At 41.1% G+C, this 22,967-nt stretch overlaps 1 protein-coding gene across 1 annotated transcript in view; it reads left to right on the forward strand.

Annotated features, from left to right (window-relative positions):
* PDE7B (phosphodiesterase 7B) overlaps positions 1-22,967 on the forward strand; it is an 86,021-nt gene that overhangs the window by 54,163 nt on the left and 8,891 nt on the right. Inside the window, exons 3-10 of the mRNA XM_072855917.1 lie at positions 5,551-5,702; positions 6,964-7,027; positions 8,660-8,755; positions 10,453-10,553; positions 12,043-12,174; positions 18,824-18,915; positions 19,992-20,136; positions 22,123-22,219. Of these exons, the coding sequence (XP_072712018.1) occupies positions 5,551-5,702; positions 6,964-7,027; positions 8,660-8,755; positions 10,453-10,553; positions 12,043-12,174; positions 18,824-18,915; positions 19,992-20,136; positions 22,123-22,219 (879 nt within the window). The remainder of the gene's footprint in view (positions 1-5,550; positions 5,703-6,963; positions 7,028-8,659; positions 8,756-10,452; positions 10,554-12,042; positions 12,175-18,823; positions 18,916-19,991; positions 20,137-22,122; positions 22,220-22,967) is intronic.

Below are 22,967 nucleotides of genomic sequence, written 5' to 3' on the forward strand. Positions count from 1 at the left end.
AGCTATAGAACATGTGCAGTTTTAGGAAAAAAAAGGTCCTGACTGTGCTACTGTACGAAGATTGAAGTGGAAAAGTGAAGGTTCATACTGAAATGATAACGACTTTGTGGCGAAATGGAACACAACATGCTGTTTCCTAAGAACTTGTAGGAGGCTTAATAAAAGATGCCAAGATGTTTGTTTGCATAAAGATGATTGATGACCCCAATAAAGGCTTCAAATTGTGAAGAGAAGCACATCTAAATTCATCTTAAATTTGGATTTAATCTATTCCTCTTCCTGTTATTAAGGCTAATATTCTGGTACCTAACTGGTCTTTGAAACCCTAGTTTCTCCAGAATTTGGTGTAGCGGGATAATTTGGTATATAGGTGGGATAATCTGCGTAATTCTTAAGTTCTGTAGTCTCTTTCAAACAGTATCAAAAGGAATATATTTTGGGATGGGGGCGAAACTGCATGACTAGTGTTCTTCAAGATGCTAACAATTTTGCAGGAACTTTATGATTTGGAAACTGAGCTGTTACAAGCCACCTCCACCTTAAGTGTAATGTTCAAAGAGGAGGAAACCCCGTAACAAGGTGGCCTAGAAAGTTGGAGTCCCAGAACCTCTCACATTTATTTCACTAACTACATTAGCCAAAGAAGCACACAAGCACCTCTTCTGTAAACAGGGCTCTGCATTGATTTTGTGCACTTGTGCAGGTGGTTGAAGAATGGAATCCTGACTCAAAGCGGAAAATTTCAAAGATCTTTTGTTCTACTTCTTCTAATTTTCTCCTTTTCTCTGATGTGTTCAGAGTCCCCCTCTCTTTCTCACAGCTCTTCCTAACTGAAAAAATATGTTTACCCAAAGACAAATTGTTTCCCAGAGTCCTCGCTGTTTGCAAACTGACTGGACAGTAAATTGCAGGTCTGATCCTCTCACCTTGTCTTCCAGATACTCCAGCACTTTTCTACCCATCCTGCCTGACTCTTTGTATACAGTTGTAGAGCAGTGGCTGAGTACAGAATGTCTTTGCATCCTCAGAAGAGGGGAAAGGGTATTGTAAACCACATGAGTCAAAGGCAGGTGCTTGAGGACCTGATTTATTCTGCATCCTTTTGGAAAGAAAGAGGAAAACCATTTTCTGCTTCTGAATCAGTTGGCTTTTGAAAATTAATAAACCTGTTGTTAGCCACTCATGCTGCTGGGTGACCTGTTTTTATTGTACGCTGAGGTGCAATAAAATAAAAAAAGGCGATACTGTGGAGGAAAACTCAGAGGCCTTATTTGAATGCATAACCAAGTTTGTTTACTTTGAAAGAACAATAACAATGTAATGAATGTCTGGTGCAGAGTTAAGTACATCCTTGTCCAAATTTGATTTATGTGATCGTTTCTGGATGTTAACTCAACCATTGTTAACATAACCTCTATCATTTTTATATTCACGCTGCCTGTGGGCACACGCTAGCGCAGCAATGTGAAAGAAATCTGAAAGAAAACTGGTAGCAGTCCCTAGTGCAGGAAACCTCTTTCCCTGAAATAACAGAGGTTGGGGTGTAGTGAGCCATAGATCATGTTAAGGCGAGCGGATCTGTGTAACTGGAGGAACTTTGTTAGGAGAGAGAAGGCAACCATTGATTCCTGTAGCTTATTAACCTCTTGAGGGCCACGTGCAGTATCCAGACATCGTCCGTGGTCCAGTGGTGTGTATATGTGCTGCAGGTATCAAATGACCCAAGGAAAAATGCAACCAGTTTTGCTGCCTGCTGAAACACGTCAGGAGATACGCTGTGAGCTCAGGCCACCTGTGTTTTTGAAGGCAGAAGTTAAGCTTTGTGAGGAATGCTTATGTGGACACTTCTGTAAATGTGTATGTAACTCATACAATAGCTTTGTTCAGTATACAAAGAAGGGATTCTCCAGCCAGTGTGCTAGGAGATATGTGCACAGGATATGAGAATGTGCATCTTTTAAGAGATACAGATGATACCTTTTTAGGTAAACAAAACATTCAGAAGTTGCCACAATGATTAAAGATAAACACAGTTCTCAAGGGAAGTTTTATGGGTATAAACAAAAGACATTCTTGTTCGTCTTTCACGTTCATTTCAAAATTGCACATAATTACTAAATCCTTCCCATATGAGCCCTGCAGCTTGTGGTCTTTAACTAGATAATACAGCATAGGTTTTAGAACCCATAGTTCAATGTTTGAAGTTCAGTGATATCTGCAACGATATTTTTGATTCGTTTACTTGTAATTCAATTTAACCTAATTAGAAATAGCTATCAATAACTCTTTATGTTTCAAAGTCATTATACGTCTTACATCAGGGGTCATCATCGAAATTTTGTACTTACAATTTAAATTGAAATTTACAGTTTTCAATAAAGAAGTGGTATGTTCAGCATATTACTAGAAGTCATTCACATAAACCTTTAATTTCAGCCTAAAACTGCATCTTGATTTTGTGTTAGCTGATGGATCCCATATGCGAGGAATGGCTCTTTACTGCTGGGAGATTCAGGTGTGACTGCTGAGCTGAGGACAGAATTTGAGCATTCACTCTCAGCTGCTTCTCTTTTAATTGTCCTTTTTCTCTCAACTTCATATGGCCGTGCTTTTTTGTTTGACACTAATCTTGGGAGGGGAAAGAGAAAATGCTGATGAGATTATAGTAGTTTGAGGTGTGTTGTGCTCAGAGAGGGGCAGAGTCTTAGTCCAATTTTATGCAAGACACCATCATAATAAGGTACATTATTGCGGATGGCAGAGTAACCCGTTAAGAGTCATAGCAATCATCTGACAAGTCCTGTGATTCATAGACAAATCAATTATTACTGAAATGACCCAAAGGATGTGATTTTAACATGATATCCTTTAAGTCAACATCTAGAGTTTGCATGTGGATAGACTGCAGTGTGGGATTTGGGCTGTTCCGTCAAGAGCCCAATTTTGAAAATATGCTTCCTACTGTTCTTTATCAGTATTATGAACTCCTTCCCTTATGAATGAAGATACAGGGCAACAGAGTATTGTGGGTAATCTTTTTTGCATAATATATTGTAATACAGTGCTCATGTGAAGCAGCAAGTCATGCTTCAGAGGTGCTGTCTCCTGATGATTAAATTTCAGTTGAGACCCATGACAACCATATGGAGCAATGTGACAAAGCAGTGGCAACAAGTCTGATGGTTAAATTCAGAAAATGTGTTTCACAATAAGAAATTATTTCTTTCAACCTGGTGTTTTGGGGGGTTTGGTAAGTATTATTTGTGCTACTGAAATAATCTGGTAATCCAAAGGATAAAATAACCACTTCTTCATAATCCAACGTACGGCTGCTTGTTGGGACTCAGGCCAAACCTTCACCTTCAGATCATCCACAGCAACTCTACATGTGAGTTTTAAAGACAGTTTAGGGGAACATAGGTGGTAATTTAAGTCATCTGTCTTTAACTGAAAAAGCAGATACTAACTTAGATAAAAATGAGTTGGAGCAACTACTCATTTTTAATGTACAAAAGGGAAGTTTTCCATACTTTAAAATTTAAACTTGTTACCTGAAAGCAGTGACAGTTTGGAGGCAAAGATGGAATGAGGAAAGTTGGGAAGTTGAGAAACAGCTGACAAAAGTTTAAAAACTGAATTAATTTTAAGAGTGTTTTGTTGTTTTGTTATCCAGTAATTAAACTGAATGCCAGCTACTTCTTAGCAGCACTATATAAATGAAAAGAAATGCAAAAACAAGTCTACCATTTCCTCCACATGTGCTGTCACTGGGTAACTGTTAGCACCTACATTAGTCACTCCTTCAACGGGCCATGAAGTTGTTCCAGCTTTTAAAATGTGCGAGAGAATTAAGGCAGATGCTGGCACATCATAAATGAAAATCTAACCTTCAGGCTGGTACAGTAGTGACATTGTTACTGTTTGCATTGAAAACACATGGTTTGTCAAGTTGCAATAAAATTATTTTGTGCTTTTATATTATTAAAACTCGGTGGGGTCTTTGGGCTGCCCACAGGAAGTGTGAGACTTACAGGTCTAAGAAAATATATTAATTATTGATACTCACTATGTAAGTATGTAAATTTTTTTGTTGTTACTTTGTGTTGCTCAATACCTGTTGGATTACTTAAGGAAGAAATTTGCTCGCACATCTGCTGTTGGAGAAATGAAATACCGAACCATCTATGATCCAAAAAAACCTTCACGACTTCTCTGAAAAACCTCTCAGAATAATAATACCCATAAAAACAGCATACAAAGTCATATTTTAATTTCACAGCAGAACAAACGCTCAGCATTTTTGCATAAAAGGAAATAGCAGAGTAGAGAGAGTCATCTTCAGTCCACGGATATTTTTCCTGAGCCTTATTTAAACCTGAAATCTAGTGAATTGCTATACAGCTTCTTATCTCAAGCAATCATTACTGTTCTCTAAACAGAGTGCTTAATCTTCAGTTTCTTACAAGGTTCCTCTTACAAATAAAACTGTGTTGAATCTTACTACCTGCAAACAACTGTTCAGTTTCTGTCCTGCCTTTTTCCAAAACTTATACCAGACTGCAAAATGAAAAGACCACAACTGTACGTGAGGTTCTGTTAAAAGTTCAGATGAAATTACCTAAGTCATTATCAGTTTTAGGAAGCCTGCGTATTGTTCTTCCTAACAATAAGGTAATTTAATTACTCGAATTACTGATTTAATCACTGTATAAAACTGCCTTGGTTTTTGTGTCACATTTAGCCCTATATGAAAATCGAATACAGCATTAGGGAATTGGAATTATCCCGGTACTGAGTGAAAACATATTCTGTTGTGTAACCAGAAATGCGTGTATTGCCTGAATGTACTTGCTTTCCTAATTGTAGAACTAAAATATTTTCTTCATTTATAATTTGCTTTAATATCTAGGAAGGACAGCAGACAATACAATAGGATTATTAACCTATTCTTACTTCTTTTTCTCTTTTCTCTCATTTTCCAAAAGTGGGCCATACATTCCGACTGTATTCTGAGGTCTCTTTTGGTGTCACTTTTTTGCTTTTATATCCAAGATCACCCTGTATGCTAGTGCTATGCAGTTTTAATATATTCCGGTGACACTCCTGTGAGGTAGCAAGGTAATGCTCTTTTCCTTTGTGTAGGTAGGGCACAGAGGCACAGAAGAGTAAGAGCAGCTTTCCCATACCCAACTCCCTATAGTCATTTAGGCTCCCTCTGGACATCTACAGTTAGGTGATATATCACCCCCCCCGCGACTTAGCCTGGGTCACGTTAAAGTCTGTGGCAGGCAGCGTACTGAACTCAGATCTTCCAAGTCCTGCGTTAGTACTCTTTTTACTGGAACGTATTTCCTTTCTGAAATAAACAAATATATTACACTGAAGTATAGGGATTTGAATACTGCTCCTTCATGTGGATTGGCAAGAAGCATGAACTTTATGATTTTTGTATCACTATTTTAAAGCTTTTGCTGTTTCTCTTATTAAATAATTGAGAATGTCATCCTTCATCTTGGGTTTCATAGTTCCTGTACTGATTGCTTTTCACAGATACTACACTCTCAGGGGAAATCGGCACCAAGAAAAAAGTGAAAAGACTGTTAAGTTTCCAGAGGTATTTCCATGCATCCCGGTTACTGCGTGGAATTGTACCACAAGCCTCTCTGTACCTACTGGATGAGGACTACCTTGGGCAAGCAAGGGTAAGACAGGTCTCCAGATCTCCATTTCGTTAAATAATATTCCAGAGAGTGTCAGTTTTGTTTCAGTGTTCAGATAAACAAATGTATGGCAGATCTTTCTTGAATGACCCACGTTACTTGCCTGCCTCACAGCAAACAGACTGTCCGTTCCTCTTTTATGGTTACAGCTTTAAAGGCTTAGTCTCAAAGCAACAAGAAAATGTCTAAATCTATTCAGCACTTTCAGATTCTGTCAACTGAAATTATAGTCTGGATTTATTAAAGGACGAAGGATGCCTAGCTGAGTTACTGATTTAAGTAAGTGCAGCCTCGACACAGGGTTTCGTTCATCCGCTTGAAAAAAGACAGCTCTCTCTCAGCTGGTATGGAGCAGCTATTAGGCAACCCACAATAGCTTCTCGGAATGGCAAAGGCTAGGAAACAGGGAACATTCACTGCAAAGAACTTCACAATAATCAAAATATAATTATCTTATTTTGCAGCTCTTATACTTACTTTGAATGATATTTTCTAACAAAACTTGCAGAACTGATGGCATTGGGGTTATGTGCCTAGGCAATTTTTATTCTCTGCAAGAGAAGGTTATGTGCCAGGTGTTAGGAAGTAATTAAGAATCCAGAAGTGGTTTGAGTATAGGGAGTGAATGCACATTTCATTCACACATATGCCATTGTAGGTCATACAGTTAGTCCAGACTCAGTCTCTTGACTGAACCGATGTAGCTGTAAAAACACTGTATATGGTGGTAATGATGGACTCTTCTGCGTGGCTGAGTGGGCTTCACAGAAGCACTGTATCTAAGTTTATAAAAGCTATTCCTGTGTATTGGTTTGTTTAGCAAAATGTAATTCATATTCACCATGAGAGCTAAGATTGTCTTTTACTGTAATAAAAACCTAAGAGGATTTGTGCTGAATTGATTTTGGGGCATGAAAGAACAATAAAAAAGTTGTGCAGTAAAAGGGAATATTTTCATAATATTTTGTTTTATATTATTCCATGTTTTGAGCTCCATTTAGAAGGTATATTTACTGTCAAGTTCAAAACCTCCTCAGTTAAATGTGCAAGTGATATTTTGTGCAGTATAGCTAAATTTGGTTCCTGATGTCTGATATTTCAAAAACATCTCTGTAACTTTCCCGCACAAAACTTTAAAGCTGCAGCAACCAATCCTGTGATTGATTAATGTGGAATAATAATTTGAATGTGCTTTACAGTTTAACATACCAGTCATTTGCCTTTTCATATTTGTTTTTTCTAGCATATGCTATCCAAAGTGGGAATGTGGGATTTTGACATTTTCTTGTTTGACCGCTTGACAAATGGTAAGTAATTTTTTAAAAGGTTTTATTTTAGTATCTGTCATATATGACTATTCTAAAAAGCCCTAATTAATTAATTGCTAAACTTTTCCAGTTTAGATTACTGAAGAGAAATTGGACACAGTTAACTTCTCCTAAAATCATATCCTTGCACATTTTCAGGCTTTTCCCAGAGCGTTCACAACTATAGGATAATGTTTAAAGTGTGTTTTTGTATTACTCTAATCTCCTACATTTGTTATGGTCACCTTTTCAAGGAGGTGTTTCAGTTTCTTTTACCTGGGAAATTCCAAAAGTACTTTAAATATACCTATTAGATACATTGGTCAATAAGTCCATAATCAGTCCATTTGTATCAACATGAAATACCTTTAACTGAAGATACCCTTGCTTCTGTTCAGCACCAAAATTAGGAAATTCATTATGACAGTAAAAATCTGTGCAATGTTTTGTCTAAATATATGCCTGCAACTCCACCACCACCCCCCCCCCCCCAATGTCTAGGCAATACCTCTTGATCAGGTAACTGCTGAAGAGGGTCATGATCACACCTTTCTCCTTTCTGTATTGCTCATAGGAATGAGATCCCTCATTCCTCACCCTCAATCTAATTAGGTTTGGCTGGGGCAGAAGGTGTAGAAAAAAGTTGGTTTAGAGGGTAATTCAGCTGAGTGACTGGCAGTGAACAGTGGAAAGGACTGCAAATGGCAAGGGAAGCAAAAACATAATTCTTCTAAATTACCTTTCTGTGCTCCTGCTCAGTAGTCAAGGCCAAAGAAGTTTCCATGTCCTCTTCATACATTTATTTATTTTTTTTCCTGAGTTACATTACATAAGAAAAGACTCCCTTCAAACATTGTTTATACATTGTATGGGTTGGTTGGTTTGGGGGTTTTTTTCCAACTTTTCTGGAAACATTGCTGCTGAATTATGCAGTGCAAACTTTTTAAAATATTGTGTGTATGTATAGTTGATCGTATAATACTAGTTAGGCTCAATTTTGCCAGCATTCCCAGTATTGGATTCACAGTAAGACCAGCGTAACATTACAGTGGAACTTGAGACTATAAATGCTGTAACTGATTTTTCCCTGTCTGCATCATCATTATGAGATGCAATTGTAGCTGAGCTAGGTACGTGGGTTAATTACATGTTTGTACAGCCATGTGTAAAATAAAAAATGTAATTACAAACTGCTGATTTCTCAGTAATTAATTAATTAGCACAGTATAGCAAACTGATGTGGCAGAAAAGCCGTTCTCCTTTCTGTTTTTTCTGGAGGTAGACCTGGATTATGAAGATGATGTGGTTCTCAAACAAGCCTGTCAAAAGATATCCAGTTAAAACCATGTCAATTCGCCTTCTGTGTCATGTGGAAACAGCAAACATGACTTTATGGCATCTAGACACAAGAATAGCACTCCACTGGTACAGCCATACCATCAAATCTTGATTATATATAGGAGTAATTTATATAAGCTACTTTTGAGTATATGAGTGTCATCTAAGCTCATCTGATAGGAGCTAAGGTGGTAGGAGCTGACAAATAGTTAGGAAATTACCAAGATTTTTAGTCTTGCTTGGTTCGTAACTACATGTTAAGGGAATCTAAGCGTTGTTCCTTTCTCCTTTTAGGAAACAGTCTCGTAACACTGCTTTGTCACCTCTTCAATCTGCATGGACTTATTCACCATTTCCAGTTAGATATGGTTACATTACACAGGTTTTTAGGTAAGTGCTCACCTCAAAGCCATCTTCAAATGCAGTTTACAGCTTAAGTAGGGCATCAAAGACAGCACTGGCTTGGTCTGCGTATCTATGTAAAATCATGATGTTGTTGCAAATATTTCAGTAAAACATTTCTGTGATATATATTAGCATACAATTTACAGGCACTCAGGTACTTGCTTCAGTACCTGTTAAGTCAATGGAGGGACTTCAAAAGGCTCTGCCTTGGGCTGAAGCATCCCAGTACCACAACTGCACTGGTGATTTAAAAAAAAGTATGCCATGCAGAGATGTGGCCGGCTGAGTAGGCCCACACAGACAGACAGACAGACATTGCAGAACTTACCCATGCACAGTACAATTGTGGTGCAGTGTCATTATTTTAGTGACTAATAGACCGCTGAGACCCAGGGCAGTTAAAAGCTTATGTGCAAAATTTAACAAATTATATCAAGCTGTCTGCACTGAATAGTGTTGATGAAAGCCCCTGCTGCTGTTACTGCCAACAGAAATATTAGCCCCATGCTGTCAGCGAACCAAAAGAAGAAATTGGCCAAAATCAATTACTTTTTGCATCATGTTTTGAATGCAGCTGAATGCCGGTTTGTTAGGCTGTCAGACAGAGTTTCAAAGGCAAGGTCTCTTCTTTAAGACTGCATAATTGTCGCTTCTGGAAAGCATTCCTCCAGTGTGGAGACAGACAAAATCTCACTGCCGTTTCTGACCCCTGTGGGCGGCCGTGAAGTGGACGCTCAGATAATTAGAGCTAGCCGTATTCAGGGTTTAAAGGATTCCCCACTGTAACGTCGAATCCTTGTGGAGCTGGAAACAAACTGAAGGCCAGGACTTTCTTTGGTGTTCCCCATGCTGGAGACAAGTGCCATGGGAAATTTGCCCGCTACCTTTCCGTTTGATTACTTTGATAGTGTCTAGGAGAGTGCTTTGGGCAAGATCACGTGCAGCTTCCACTGTTCACATGGTGTTGCCCCGAGACCACCTAATGGTGCAGGCAATGCTGCAAGGAGCAGATGAGTGTGAAGCACACACCTCGATGATTCTCTGTGTGAGTGAAAGCTGAGAGTTAAAAGGTTGTCACCCAGTCTTCCAGCTGGACCAGTTCCAGCACTGCACACTAAAACAAGAGGGACTGGTGTTTTAAAGCAGACGCATAGACGTGACTAAAATTATCACAGAAGATTTTGCTCCGAATACCCCAATGCTTTATCTTTTGATTCTCTGTCTGGAGGATGGAGGAATGCCTTTGACCATTGCTAGTCACTCAAATAATAAATGATGCCAGGGTATCAGGGCCTCAGCCCCTGCAGCTGTAAAATAGGTGGTACTGCCTTAGTGACATTACTCCCCTACGACAGCAGCGTAAATAATTACACTCCGTTGTGGATAAATTTGCCTCTCTTCCTTATTTATTTTACTCCTGAATGGGAGCCTTCACTAAGGCAAGAAAGAGTTGATTTATGAACTAGACCCAGTATATCCCCTTGGGCCTCACAAATCCTTTCATGCATTTTTTCTCTAAAGGTATCCCAATAAGAGCACGAGTCTAAGCAAGCTACAGATATTTGAAGAAACTCCGTAGGCAGCTGACTGTAAAACCTCAAATTGTATTTTAAATCCAGTTCCCACTTGTGGCCGTGGCATTCAGAGACAAAAGAATCTTTCTTTTCTGTTTTGGTTCCCAGTTATGGTTCAAGAAGATTACCATAGCCAAAACCCGTACCACAATGCTGTCCATGCTGCTGATGTCACACAAGCTATGCACTGCTATCTGAGGGAGCCCAAGGTAATGGCAACCTTTCACGCTGATGTTGCTTTCACATAAGTCTCAATTATTTTTTTTCCCAGGATTGGGAAAAAACCCAGAAAAATATTTTTAGATAGCGGAAAATGATTGCGTACTTGGAGTCAGGAACGAGGCAGTGGCAGAGTCAGCTACAGACTACAGACGCTTTAAACAAGCTGCTGGAGTCGCTTGTCATCAAGCGGGCGACATATCAAAGTGCTGTCATACAAGTTCCGGCAAGTCTGGCCGTGGCCGTGGGTACCAGCCATCTGCGAGTGGCTGCGGTCCTCCCAGCAAAGCCAGCAGAAGGCAGCGCATGCCCCTGCCTCAGTCCCTTCAGGCCATAAGCCCCTCACATCGATATTTCAAAATACCAAATTTGGCAGTGCAACACCAGAAAAGGGGAAAACGTTCCTTTTGACGGGGTCTGTTGCAAGGGTGTCCTCTGCGCGAGTGAACAGCGGCTTTTGACTGCTGCAGCAAGCCCTCACAACGTGATGATGTGACGTTGCTTTACCTGTTACTGGAAGGCACTGTCATACTGTAATGCTGAGCCACGGTGTAAGAATATAGCTAATCTTTCCTGGCTTGACTTAAATGCAAGGAAGTTCTGCTAGAATTAGCAAATTGTTAGACCAGAATATAGTAATGCTAAGCGAGGACAGGAGCAGGCCCCGGCTTTCCTGTATTTCCATCTCCTGCAAGATCTGCAAGTCCCTGCTGTCAAAAAGTGCAGAGGACAGCCAGTATCCAGGAGCTGTACCATACTGCTCTTCATTTCTCGTCACAGAATGCTTCTTTCAGCTCATAGACCTGTACTCTGTACAGACTCATCGGGCCAGTAATAACTACCTCACGCTCAGAAACAGAATATGCTAAGACTTCAATTTTTTTTTCCCAATGATAACAAAATTTGCTTCTGAATGATAAGCTGTATAGTAGAAAAAAGTCTGGGCAGGTTTTCAAATTTGGATGTCTGAAGTTAGAAAGGTAAATTATGTTCTCTAATAAAATACCTATATTTGAACTGAGTTATCTAACAGGCAAGTTTGAAATTTCAGAAGTTTGTAAACTCTGCATTTTACAGCACGGTGCTGTGCTAGAAAAATGAAGCCTGATGTATTGTTGGTATTATTAAATACTGTGTGAGGCAGAGCCCTTATCGTGCATGCTAACGTATGCCCACCTGCTAGTATACTTATTTACTTTTTAAAACTGAATCTTTTAGACTAAGCTCAAGCACTTGATAAAGAGATAAGAAGTACAAACTGTAATAAAATATGAGTATATAGTCTGATATCTTTATAGATGTTTATTCAACAGTCACCGTAAAAATGTTGTTCACAAAATTTATTTTATATTTGACATTTGTGTACTGTCCTACAAAACTGAGCAATGCCATGATGTTAGCTGATCCCTTTATTTGCCAAAAGAAAAAAAGAAGTGTTTACTGTTCGTGTTCTTGCTGCGATTAACATGTGTGATTCAGCTTGCCAACTTCCTCACCCCGTTGGACATCATGCTCGGACTGCTAGCTGCTGCGGCTCATGACGTGGATCATCCAGGGGTCAACCAGCCCTTTCTGATCAAAACTAAACACCACCTTGCCAGCCTGTACCAGGTAAAACTGCTCCTCAAGTTGCCAATATGTAAAATGGTGTCAAGGGGGGGTCTGAGCAATTTGCAGTGAACTTTCGTGCCGAAATCTGGCAGTGAGGGGATGTTGATCGAATCAACCTGCACTTTCGAGTCTGGACAATTTCAGTTAAGCTCCTCACTGGGTGTCTCTCCTTACAGCAAAGCTGATACACATGAGAGAAAAGGTGGAAATGTCAGATTTTTGTTGAGGACGTTTAAGCCAAAGCAGTTGCCTGGGTTACTTCTGCTATAGATCATCTGGGGTAAGGAACTGTGGGTACAAGATTTAAAATCACAGAGAGACAATTTGTACTTCATCTTCCTTTAGTGAGCAAGCAAACAGCAGGCATGTTCTAAATCGGCGTTGCGTTAAAAGAAGCTTTTCCTTCATGTGGCTCTAGTAAAATTAAACACTTAATGAATACTGCAATTTAAAAAAAAAAGGCAACCAGAAGATAGAGGAAACCAAGGGAAAAGTTGTAGATATTTACCCAAACACGCCTAGAGATATAAAGAAAGAAGTTAAAACAGCCACCGTAGGTCACACCACAGGCTGTCTAGACCAGTTTCCTGTTTCTAAGAGGAGCCAGCAAAAGATCTCAGAGAGAAACATAAGCCTGGGATAAGTACAGAGTTGTCCTTCACCTGGTATACATCCTCCCAGCTCTGGCAAGCAGCAGGAGAAGACTTCCTGAAACAAAAACACAGACCCTCTTGTTCAATAACTATCAGTGAACCTATCCTGCCCTGATTTTTGCGGTCCTTTTTGAATATATTTGTAGTTTTGGCCCATGGCAATCACTGTAGCTCTGGATTTTATCTACAACTGTCCTGCGTGTATAAACTTTGCATGCATGTATACATGATTATATATGCACATCTCTACTCTTTACATTATACTTACATACACACACCAGAGCAATGCTGTAAATCATTTTGGTTCCACTAACCGTAATTCACAGGTAATAAATGGAGATGGTGTTGTTTTGTAGCCTTCGGAAGAGTCAACTTCAGCCTTTGTAGTAAGGTATCGGAAACAGAAACAGATCCCAAGTTAAAAATTAATCTAACTGAAGAAGACTCACTGATAGCTATGTACCTTTCTACACATACCTAGCAAATCAAGAGTTGTCATACCCATACATGTGTGGTACATTTTGCTCCAGTCTTTTCTAAATGTCAGGCCAGCTGAGTGGGGAGGGAGAAGAGCCAGGGGACCAAGCCAGGGGACTTTGGGAAGGTTATGTTAAGGATCCTTTGAAGAGAAGTGGGTAGAGCCATTCCACAAAAACCCTGGCCCTATGAAAAGGCATAAACAACTCCTTCTCAAATTAATAGTGGGAAATGGTAATATATAATTAGGTTGAAAATTCAGGCTAATCTGAAGAAATGTAGCTAAAATAAAAAATTACTTTCTTGGAGAGATGGTTTCTGCTCAGCTAACTGGGCTTGAATATACTTTCAAATGTTGGTTAGAAAAGGCAGTGACAATACAGCAAATGCAATCTTTCAACAGCAAATGTGATTTTTAAGTATCCTGTGTAGGGATGTTCACTGGCAAGTTTCACTTCTATTACTTTATCTGAAATTGATCCCAGATTGTTTCTGAAGATTTTAGTAGTATACAGTACATGAATGCCAATAAAAATAACAATGCTGGAGAAAAAGTTTTGCTGAAAACATTTTTAGTCAAAAATTCTGATTCAGTGAATAGGCTTTAAAACAATAAACTATATTCTTCTCAAGATTAGTATTTTAACATGTGCTTGAAACGAAAACAAAAAAGTTCTAGGGTTTTTGGTTTTTAAATAGCAGAGCCACAGAACTGCTGGGACTAATCGGAAAAATAATCAAACAAAAGTAAGTAAGTTTTAACATAGTTGGCAGTCATCTGTCACTGAGCCAGTAGTAACTGAGACTTACGGTTATCTGTTTATAGTGTCCCTTTGCTCTTGATTGTTTGTAGATTTAAATTAGAACTTTACATTTGAATCATCTGGAAAATAAGGTTTTGCAAAATGAGGTCGGTCAGTATTTGACACAGATGCAAAGTGTTTGACAGCTTCTGAAGGGCATATATGAGCAGAATCATGTTTCAGGAAGATAGGTGTCATCACCAAGGAGTTCAGAACTTTCAATATTCATTTTCAAATTAAATCTATATTTTATGATGCAAGACTTTTTTTTTATAATTGATAGGGTAATTTCCACAAGAGTCTATTGCATGTGAGGCACCATAATTTTCCACAAAAATAAAAGTGCCTCATTCAAGTCTCCAGCATTATAAAGACAGATGAGAGTGTAAAAGGTGACAGTAGGGACCTGGAGGTCACTTAGCCTCCTGTGAGGAGCACAACAGCAGTCCCTGTTATGTGATGCAGACTTCGCAGACAACTCTCATTGGCCACTAAAATGAAAAATAAAAGTTTTATTCTTGCTTAATAATCATTGTCTTAGGTCTGTGTAGCCTTAAAAGTCACAAATAACTCAAATTCTGCTTGACAGATTTGGCTTATCCAACATTATTTCTGCTTCTTTTGACTGAAAGCAGCATACAATTCAAGGTTGCTCAGCCTGACACAATCCTGCCTTGTATTTAACCGAAACTCCAGATCAAACCTAACAGCAGAAAAAGTCATACTGCCTTTTTTTTAAAAAAAGAAACTGTATTTTACTGAAAATTATTTATGAATTTCCTAAGAAAACAAATAGCACTGATGATATAAATAAAATGTTATTTTATAACTTCAGTAACAGAGAGTTGAGATCTATCTTTGTCTGGCTCTTAAATGAAGGGTAATAGTTTAGAAGTCTGCAATGATCACGTACAACATCTGTAGTACAAAACAGGTTTCAGAAATCTGTGAAAGAACACTTTACAACTTTAATATAGCTGTATATAAACTAGAAATAGGAAGATATGTTTTGAGCATCAGTTATAACAGTTCTACTTTGCAGTCTTCCTTAAAAGCACCATTTCTAATTAAAGTATCATTTTCAGGTAGTTAACATTGTGTAGTTAAACCAATTGCTCAATGACTAAGAATGAATGACCAGACTGAAAGAAATTTAGATCCCCTTCCACTCTGAATTAAAATTGAAGTTTTCTCTGCACCTAGTTAATAGCAAGTCTTCCTCTCTTAAAGTAATTATTCTTTTCCAAATGCATATGTCAAGTGTGGTGGTTTGAATGGCTCAGGGAGAGTCACGGATTGGAGATTTTGTGATAGTCTAGGTGAAAGAAACAGGGTTTTTTTTCCTCAAAGTCCTGAAGTCTGTGTTACAGCAATCCACTAGTTTTAGGCAGTAGACGTGACAGAGGCTTCCTAGCGTGCAGCCTTTAAAACAAACCTGTGCTACTCAGTTTTTAAAAAATAAAAAGTCAGAGAAAGCAAGCTCTCTGGAAATCAGAGCTGAGAACCCCACTCTGCAAGGCAGTGCGTAGCCTTTTCCCTGCATGGGTTATCTCCCCACCAGCCTCGGCAATCAGATAGCTGATGGCAATTAGTCTTAATAAGGCAGTAGGGTGTTCCTAGGTGGAATAGCTGACTCAGCTAATTGTTGGAAGCAGCTTCAGGGGTTCTGGCTGCTTGCATTTAACAAGGGAGTCATCTGACTTCATGCTCAGTTGTCGCTTGTTAACTTGACCTTTCCGTTTTCCTCCTCCATGTGCTTTATGTGTGGGAAACTGGATGGTGCAGCAGCTTTGGTTTAAGTTCTCCTTACAGCATCAGGCAAAGAGCAGAAACTTACAGAAGTGGAAATACTCTGGGGTGGATACCTGAGCTTGCTTTTTCCTTTGAGTAACTATTAGCTAGATGCAAGAAAGTTCTTGGATACCTGCACACTCAGCCCTGTTCTGGCTGGCCTTCAGCCTGGCCAAAGAGCAACTGCATCTGTGGAGTGTAATTCCCCAGTTGAGGTGGGTGCTGCTGAAGCCGCTCCTCCCAGCAAGTAACGCTGCCGTGCCGGAAGGGACGGGGGGGCACAGGGTGCTCTGAGGGGGGATCTCCCCAGCTGGGATGTTTCAAGGGTGCAGTCAGATCAGGGCTGCAGAAACTGTGCATGCAGGCACTGTCTTAAATGTAAGCCTTCCCAAAAGCCGAAGGTGACGGTCAGGCAGGTTTCTCTAATTTACCTTAGGGTAGGAAGATGGCAGCCTGTGGACTTGGGGTGATTGTTGGGACCAGGATTCAGCTCCGAGACTGGGGAGGCGGAAGAAGCAAAAAGATTTATGTCCTACTACATTCCCTTATTTTTCTTGGTCAGAGTGTAGGGTTGCAAAAGTCCATCCTGATGTATTTAGGCAAAAAGAAAAGGGGGATGTTTAAGTTGGCTAATGAAAAGAATTGTTGTCAAAAGTAATTTAGATGCTGCATAGCTGATTCTGATTTCTGAGTCTGTCAGCTCTTCTGAGGAAAAGGGGGTTGGGGTTTTTTTGTTTTTTTCCCCCAGTATCCATGATTTCTATTAGGGAAACAAAAACAAACAAACAAAAAACCCTAAAGAAATACCAAAGCAACGTATCGGTGGTTGTGTGAATTGAAAAGCAACAGACCGTACTGCAGAAAATATTGTAATAGGAAATCAATCCGATTTGCACTCTCACCTTTGCACTAATTTTGAGCATGAAATTTCAAGAAAGATACTGACAAGATGATCAAAATGCAAATTGGATCTTGGTTGCTGGCAATGTTTAGTGTTTTAACAGTCATTAGATACGACAGGATTACAAAGGAGAATGGGGAAGTCTTAAGGAGAAAATCCTCTTCAGTCCCTCTTGGAGAAGTGGAAGCTGTGCATCGCATCCGACAGGAAAGGCAGCACTAATGCAGCTGCACCTCAGGGCTGTGGGGCTGTGCAGAAGGGAGCCAGAGGTTAACAGGGGCCGGAGAGGGGGGTTCTGACCCTAGTTTCCCAGTTGGCAGTGATGGGGTGGAGTCCTTGCTCCGCTACCTGCCCACAAGGTTCAGTTGCGTTTGGGGTTTTTTTAATCCAGTGCCCATCTACTGCAAAAGCTGTAAACTGCCCAAGCAGGGGTCAGATGCCATAACTCCCCCGAGAGCGTCCCTATTGCTAAGTGGCAGTCCTTTCGTTCACACTGTGCGTGCTGTTGTGGATAACTGAGGTCTGTGCTGTTCACTGGAGGGGTGCTCCGCTGGGCTGCTCTGCAGCAAGCAGATGCTTTTGTGAATTAGAAGAATTGTGTTAGAGAATTGTGTCACTTGTCACTTCTGAACAAGTGACATTTCTGAGGCATTCAGTGGTAGAAAGTACTCTGTGAACTAAACAAGTGTGCTGGTTTTGGCTGGGGTAGAGTTAATTTTCTTCATAGTAGCTAGCATGGGGCTATGTTTTGGATTTGTGCTGGAAACAGCGTTGATAACACAGGGATGTTTTAGTTATTGCTGAGCAGTGCTTGCACGGAGTCGATGCCTTTTCTGCTCCTCACCCCACCCCACCAGCGAGTAGGCTGGGGGGGCACAAGAAGCTGGGAGGGGGGCACAGCTGGGACAGCTGACGCCAGCTGACCAAAGGGCTATTCCATACCATATGGCGTCATGCTCAGTATATAAAGCTGGGGGAAGAAGAAGGAAGGGGGGGACATTAGGATTGATGGTGTTTGTCTTCCCGAGTAACCATTGCATGTGGTGGAGCCCTGCTTTCCTGGAGATGGCTGAACACCTGCCTGCCCATGGGAAGGAGTGAATGAATTCCTTGCTTTGGTTTGCTTGCATCAGTGGCTTTTGCTTTCCCTATTAAACTGTCTTTATCTCAACCCATGAGTTTTCTCACTTTTACTCTTCTGATTCTGTCCCCCATCCCACCAGGGGGGAGTGAGCGAGCGAGCGGCTGTGTGGGGCTTAGCTGCTGGCTGGGGTTAAACCACACCAACGAGTGATGATTAGCAAATGCATTGTGTGTTAAGATAGTAATATAAAGTCATCAAACTAAAGACACAAGATACCAAATTTATTGTAATTTACAGACAACCTAGAAAGCTGGGTTTCTGCTCCCTAGGAATTTTTTCTGACCTAACTTTGGTTCCACTTGGTTGGAAGCAAACAAACGAAAAGGACTCAAAATTTGTTGCAGACTAAGTTGCTGAAGCCTGCAGGTGCTCAGTGATACTGGTACTCCTCTTGCTTTCACTGAGCGGCTGCAAGCAGCTTCCAGTTCCCTGACTCCAAGAGAAATTTGGCAGTTTAGTTTTCTTTTTCTTGTCTGCTCTGCATTCAAACTGCAAAGCTGAGAAGTCAACCTGGGATCAGTGGGAGGTAAAAATATGATTTTGCACTCATGCTTTAATTCATTTGTTAATAAATCTGTTAGAATGCAAGCTACCTCCCACTCAGATGCGATTAGCTCCTCTGTTCACAGCAGGACTCAAAAACTGTAGAACAACAGGACTCTAGGGCTGACCTTAGCTAGGAAACATAGAAGCACAAGGTCCTTAACTCTAGAAATCCAGACCAATTCCTCAAATCCAAAAGGTGGCTAAAAAGCACACATTTTAGGCTCATATTACAGCACTTCCAACCAGCTCTAGGCATCATGTGATATGGCAAATCTGTATCTGTACCCTGGATACCTGCCTAATCCTTGAATTTATTCCTTTTATTCCTCCCTAGAATGTTTCAGTGCTAGAAAATCATCACTGGCGATCTACGATAGGCATGCTTCGAGAGTCACGGCTCCTCGCCCATCTGCCCAAGGAGGTGACGTAAGTGTCCGCTGGAGGAAATGCATCACTGAAACTAGTCCATGGCTTCCATCACTCTTCTTAAAAGGAGACTGGCAAAGAGGCCCAGGCTTCAGAGTAGGCTGAACTTCCCACCCTCTCTTGGTGCCAGTATGAAATCATGAGACAAAGTTATACAGCAGAAGTATTTTCTAAGGCTTTGCCACTTCTGCAGCACAGGAATGGCTGCTGTCAGTGCTGGGAACATTGGGAGTTCCAGCAGGAGTGGACCTTTTCAGATCCATTGTTGGCATTTTTCATTTTACATAGCACCAACAAAATCTGGAAAGATTTAGTGATTAAAAAGTGTGAAATAGAGAGAAAAATGAAGGAGTTGGTCGAGTAGCATCAAGACTGCTCAGGACTTCCACACCAGACTGAGGAGGTGTGGTTCAGTCTGCACTGTCTTTTTGGAAGAAGCAAAATAAAAAAACAGCAACGTGAGCACCTTGGCCAAGTTGATGCTAACTTCTTACTTGCTGGTTTTGTGCAGTGTTACTCCCACCAAGGAATGGAGATTGAGCCAATGAACAGCCTGCAATACTAAGTTTTAATCACAGGTGACCTTACCAAAAATGTAAACAAGTTACCTGGGAGCAATAAGCTCCATATCCCTCCAGAAATCCTCTGCATCAGACCAACAACTTCAGTCCTACTTCAAAGGACTTCAGTCCTTTACCACGTCAGCTGCAACTTTAAAGTTGCTGTATTCAGCACCCAGCTCTGAGCAGCTCAAGTAAGATGTGAGCATTTTTCCAGATGCATCATGCTGTTGTTTTGATTTTTTTTTTTTTAACTTTCTGAAATCTTCTGAAAAGTGCTAGGAACCACCTATGCCAACAAGCCTTTTCCTTCTACATTATCTGTTCCTCCTGAACCCATTTAGGCAGCTAGAACAGTTGTACCTTGCAAACCCCAGCAGAGACTGACCAAACAGATCAGACTGGATCCATAAAGAAAGAGGAAGCTTTATGCTAGCTATGATCCATAGCAGGTTGTTTTGAGCTATTAGTATTCAATGGTTCCATGAGTGAAGGGGCTTATTTTCCTTATTGCAGACAGGACATCGAGCAGCAGTTGGGCTCCCTGATCTTGGCAACAGACATCAACAGGCAGAATGAGTTTTTGATCCGTCTGAAATCTCACCTTGACAATCAGGATTTGAGGCTGGAGGATGCACAAGACAGACATTTTATGCTTCAGGTAACTTCAAAAATTATTTTTCCACTATTGTATTTTATTCATTTTTCAAGTCACAGTATTTCCTAGTATATATTAGAATAGCATACAATAGTGTGTCTGGGCATCAGCGTCTCCTTACCTATCACCACAAACACTTCGCTTCAGCCACCTGGTATGTCAGGCAAGCATAAGGTGCCTCCAGTATTTCCTTATGTAATTTCCTTCAGTTAAAAAGCTGTGAATGCAGCAGATCCAGGAGAGTGTCAAATGCTGAGAAATTGAGATAAGCTATTAATTATTTTCTTTCCAGACCACTGCGTCTGTTGCCAGGTAATGCTTCGATTATATTTTCTCTTCTGGCAAACGTCGCTTCCCCGGTGTTCTTTCCTAGCGCTGTGCAGGAGAGCCCCCTTGTCGGTGTTCTTTCCAAGGCAGGCTGACATCAGGTGCCCAAGTCCCGTTCCTGCGATGGATGTTCAGAAACTGCCTCTGCAGAGACAGCTGTTGCCATGGCAGCAGGTGCTTCTCTAGTGGATCTGCCCAGCTAATGAAGAACCCATGTTTTACTTAAAAATCAAATAGGCTGGTTCTGCCAGCTAAGCTGCAGTCATTAACAGGCTCTTCAGAATAAACCTCTACCTATTAAAGCATTATTGTGATTAAAGTAGCTGCACATACATGCTTCTCTGGAGAAATGACATCAATGTCACTCTTAAATACATAAAGGAGTTTAAGTAATCGTTATCATCAATAAAACAAACATCTAGTGTTATCACTTTGTTGAGGTTACAGGAAAGGTGACAGTTGCAAGGAAAGAAGTGCGGATCTGTTAATTCTTCCCCCTCCACCAGCGTGGGAAATGTAGTAATCTGCTCGCCATCAAATACAGTCTTCTGTCAGATTCCTGCATGGACCATGCAGGGCAGGGTGACGGGCTTATCGTATTTCTGGACAGATTAGGCAAGCGAGTTGTGCAAGGCACAGGGATTACAGAGCTCAACTATGGAAAAATGTTTCTTATGTGCCTTCTTGAAGACAGGCACTAGGGCACAGACACGGTGAGATTTATCTGGTAGATTAGCTGTGGAAGAAGAAAAGAAAAAAAAGTCAAGAAATCTTGATTGATCAGGATAAGTTACAGAATGTTTGAAAGGTCCTTGTAATAGGCAGTAACATTAAGGCTAATCAATTTAATCCAGGGAGAAAAGTGACTTGGAGACTTCCCTCCTCCAGTTCACAGGTCTGAATTCATACAGGAAATATTTCTGTTTTCCTCCCGGGTGCCAGAATGATTTCTGACCTCTGTCAGGCTAACTGACTGTGCTCAATCTGTGAAGAAATGAGGCACATGACATCTTGTTCCAAGGCAGTAAGGCAGACAGACTATTACATGGTTTACTTTTCTGAAGCTGTTACTTGATTTAAAAAACCTCTTGCCCTCCTGTACTCATTCCCCTGCAAAGCACTTAAAAGTACTAGTTAACTAAGTGAAACCAAGCCAGGGGCAGTGCAGAGCGCCCTGTGCTTAGCTTTGTAAAAAAAAATATGCAGACATTAAGACGAAGTGTAATTGAAGTGAGATGCAAAGTCACTCACTGAGACCGCACAGAAATGATGCCCGAATAGTCTTACACCAGCTTGGCTCTTCCCTGCCTTGTCATCAGCCATGGATGCTGAGCCAGGCAGTCAGCAGGAGCCAGCCTGAGGCTTTTGTTGGCTTATTCCTTGCAAGGAATATCCAAAAGACTTTGCAGCCTTGGAATTTGGCCCTCCTCTTGTTCTCACTATGGTAAAGCGGAGGGCTGAATGAAAGGTTTGTTTGCAGCTTAAATAAATGCTCTTTCCTCAAAAGGCATATGTGGGTGAGGCTGAGTCTCTAAAAGGTGATCTTAACCCTTCCCAGCATCGCTGGTGAGGCCCGGGAGTCTCATGGCTGCAGATTCGCTGCTGAAGCACTGCTAGGCAATAATTTCTTTTCTCACTGCTACTTTTCTTCTTTGCTTTCAGATTGCACTCAAGTGCGCTGACATTTGCAACCCTTGCCGGCTCTGGGATCTGAGCAAACAGTGGAGCGAACGGGTCTGTGAAGAGTTTTACCGGCAAGGTCAGCCCCTTTGCGCGGCGGTCCCCTTTCACCTTGGCCTTCCAGGGTTTTTGTGTGGCGAGACAGAGGGAGCATTCAGCCTACCCAGTTTGCCTTGAGATCTCCCTCAAGAAGGAGCTGTTGAAGAGATACTCTGCCTCATTTGAAAAATGGGAAGGGATAGAGAGCAGCAAGTATTTCTTTGCTCTCACTGCTCCTGTAGCAGCGTCAGGCAGGAGGGAGGGCTCTGCCGTGCCTCAGCGCTTGAAATTCAGCTGGAGAGCCCATGGCTGGATTCTTCTCTGAGAACCCTCCAGTCACCATTAGCTCTTCTGAGCTGGAACGGCGCCAGGGCTACACGGCACCAAAATCCTACCGCTGTCCACTGTGTTTTATCTCGCTTTTCACCCTCCCCCTACAACTCCGATGGGAGCCTTGCCCTCGCTGTTTCCCGAATATGACACATTCTTCTGCCTACAAATGCAGAGAAAGGGTTCAAACGCGCTTCCCAGCACGCTGTTGAAAGGGCCAAAGCAGGCAAGCCAAAGCTCGGCTAGGACCTCTTGCAAATGTTTTCAGACCCCTGCAGAGAGTGCAGTCAGGCAGGGGTTTTTTGAAACACAGTAATTACACCATTTGGCTCTATCTGCATAGGCAAGGTCATGCTGTGCTACAACACAGGGTGCAGCAGAGTTTAATCACTGCTAAATTCTTTGTTCGGAGCACCCCGAGAGCCGAAGGCAAGTGGTACAAACACTGGAAGAGCACA

This window comes from Ciconia boyciana, chromosome 3, assembly GCF_034638445.1.
Source record: "Ciconia boyciana chromosome 3, ASM3463844v1, whole genome shotgun sequence".
NCBI lineage: Eukaryota > Metazoa > Chordata > Aves > Ciconiiformes > Ciconiidae > Ciconia > Ciconia boyciana.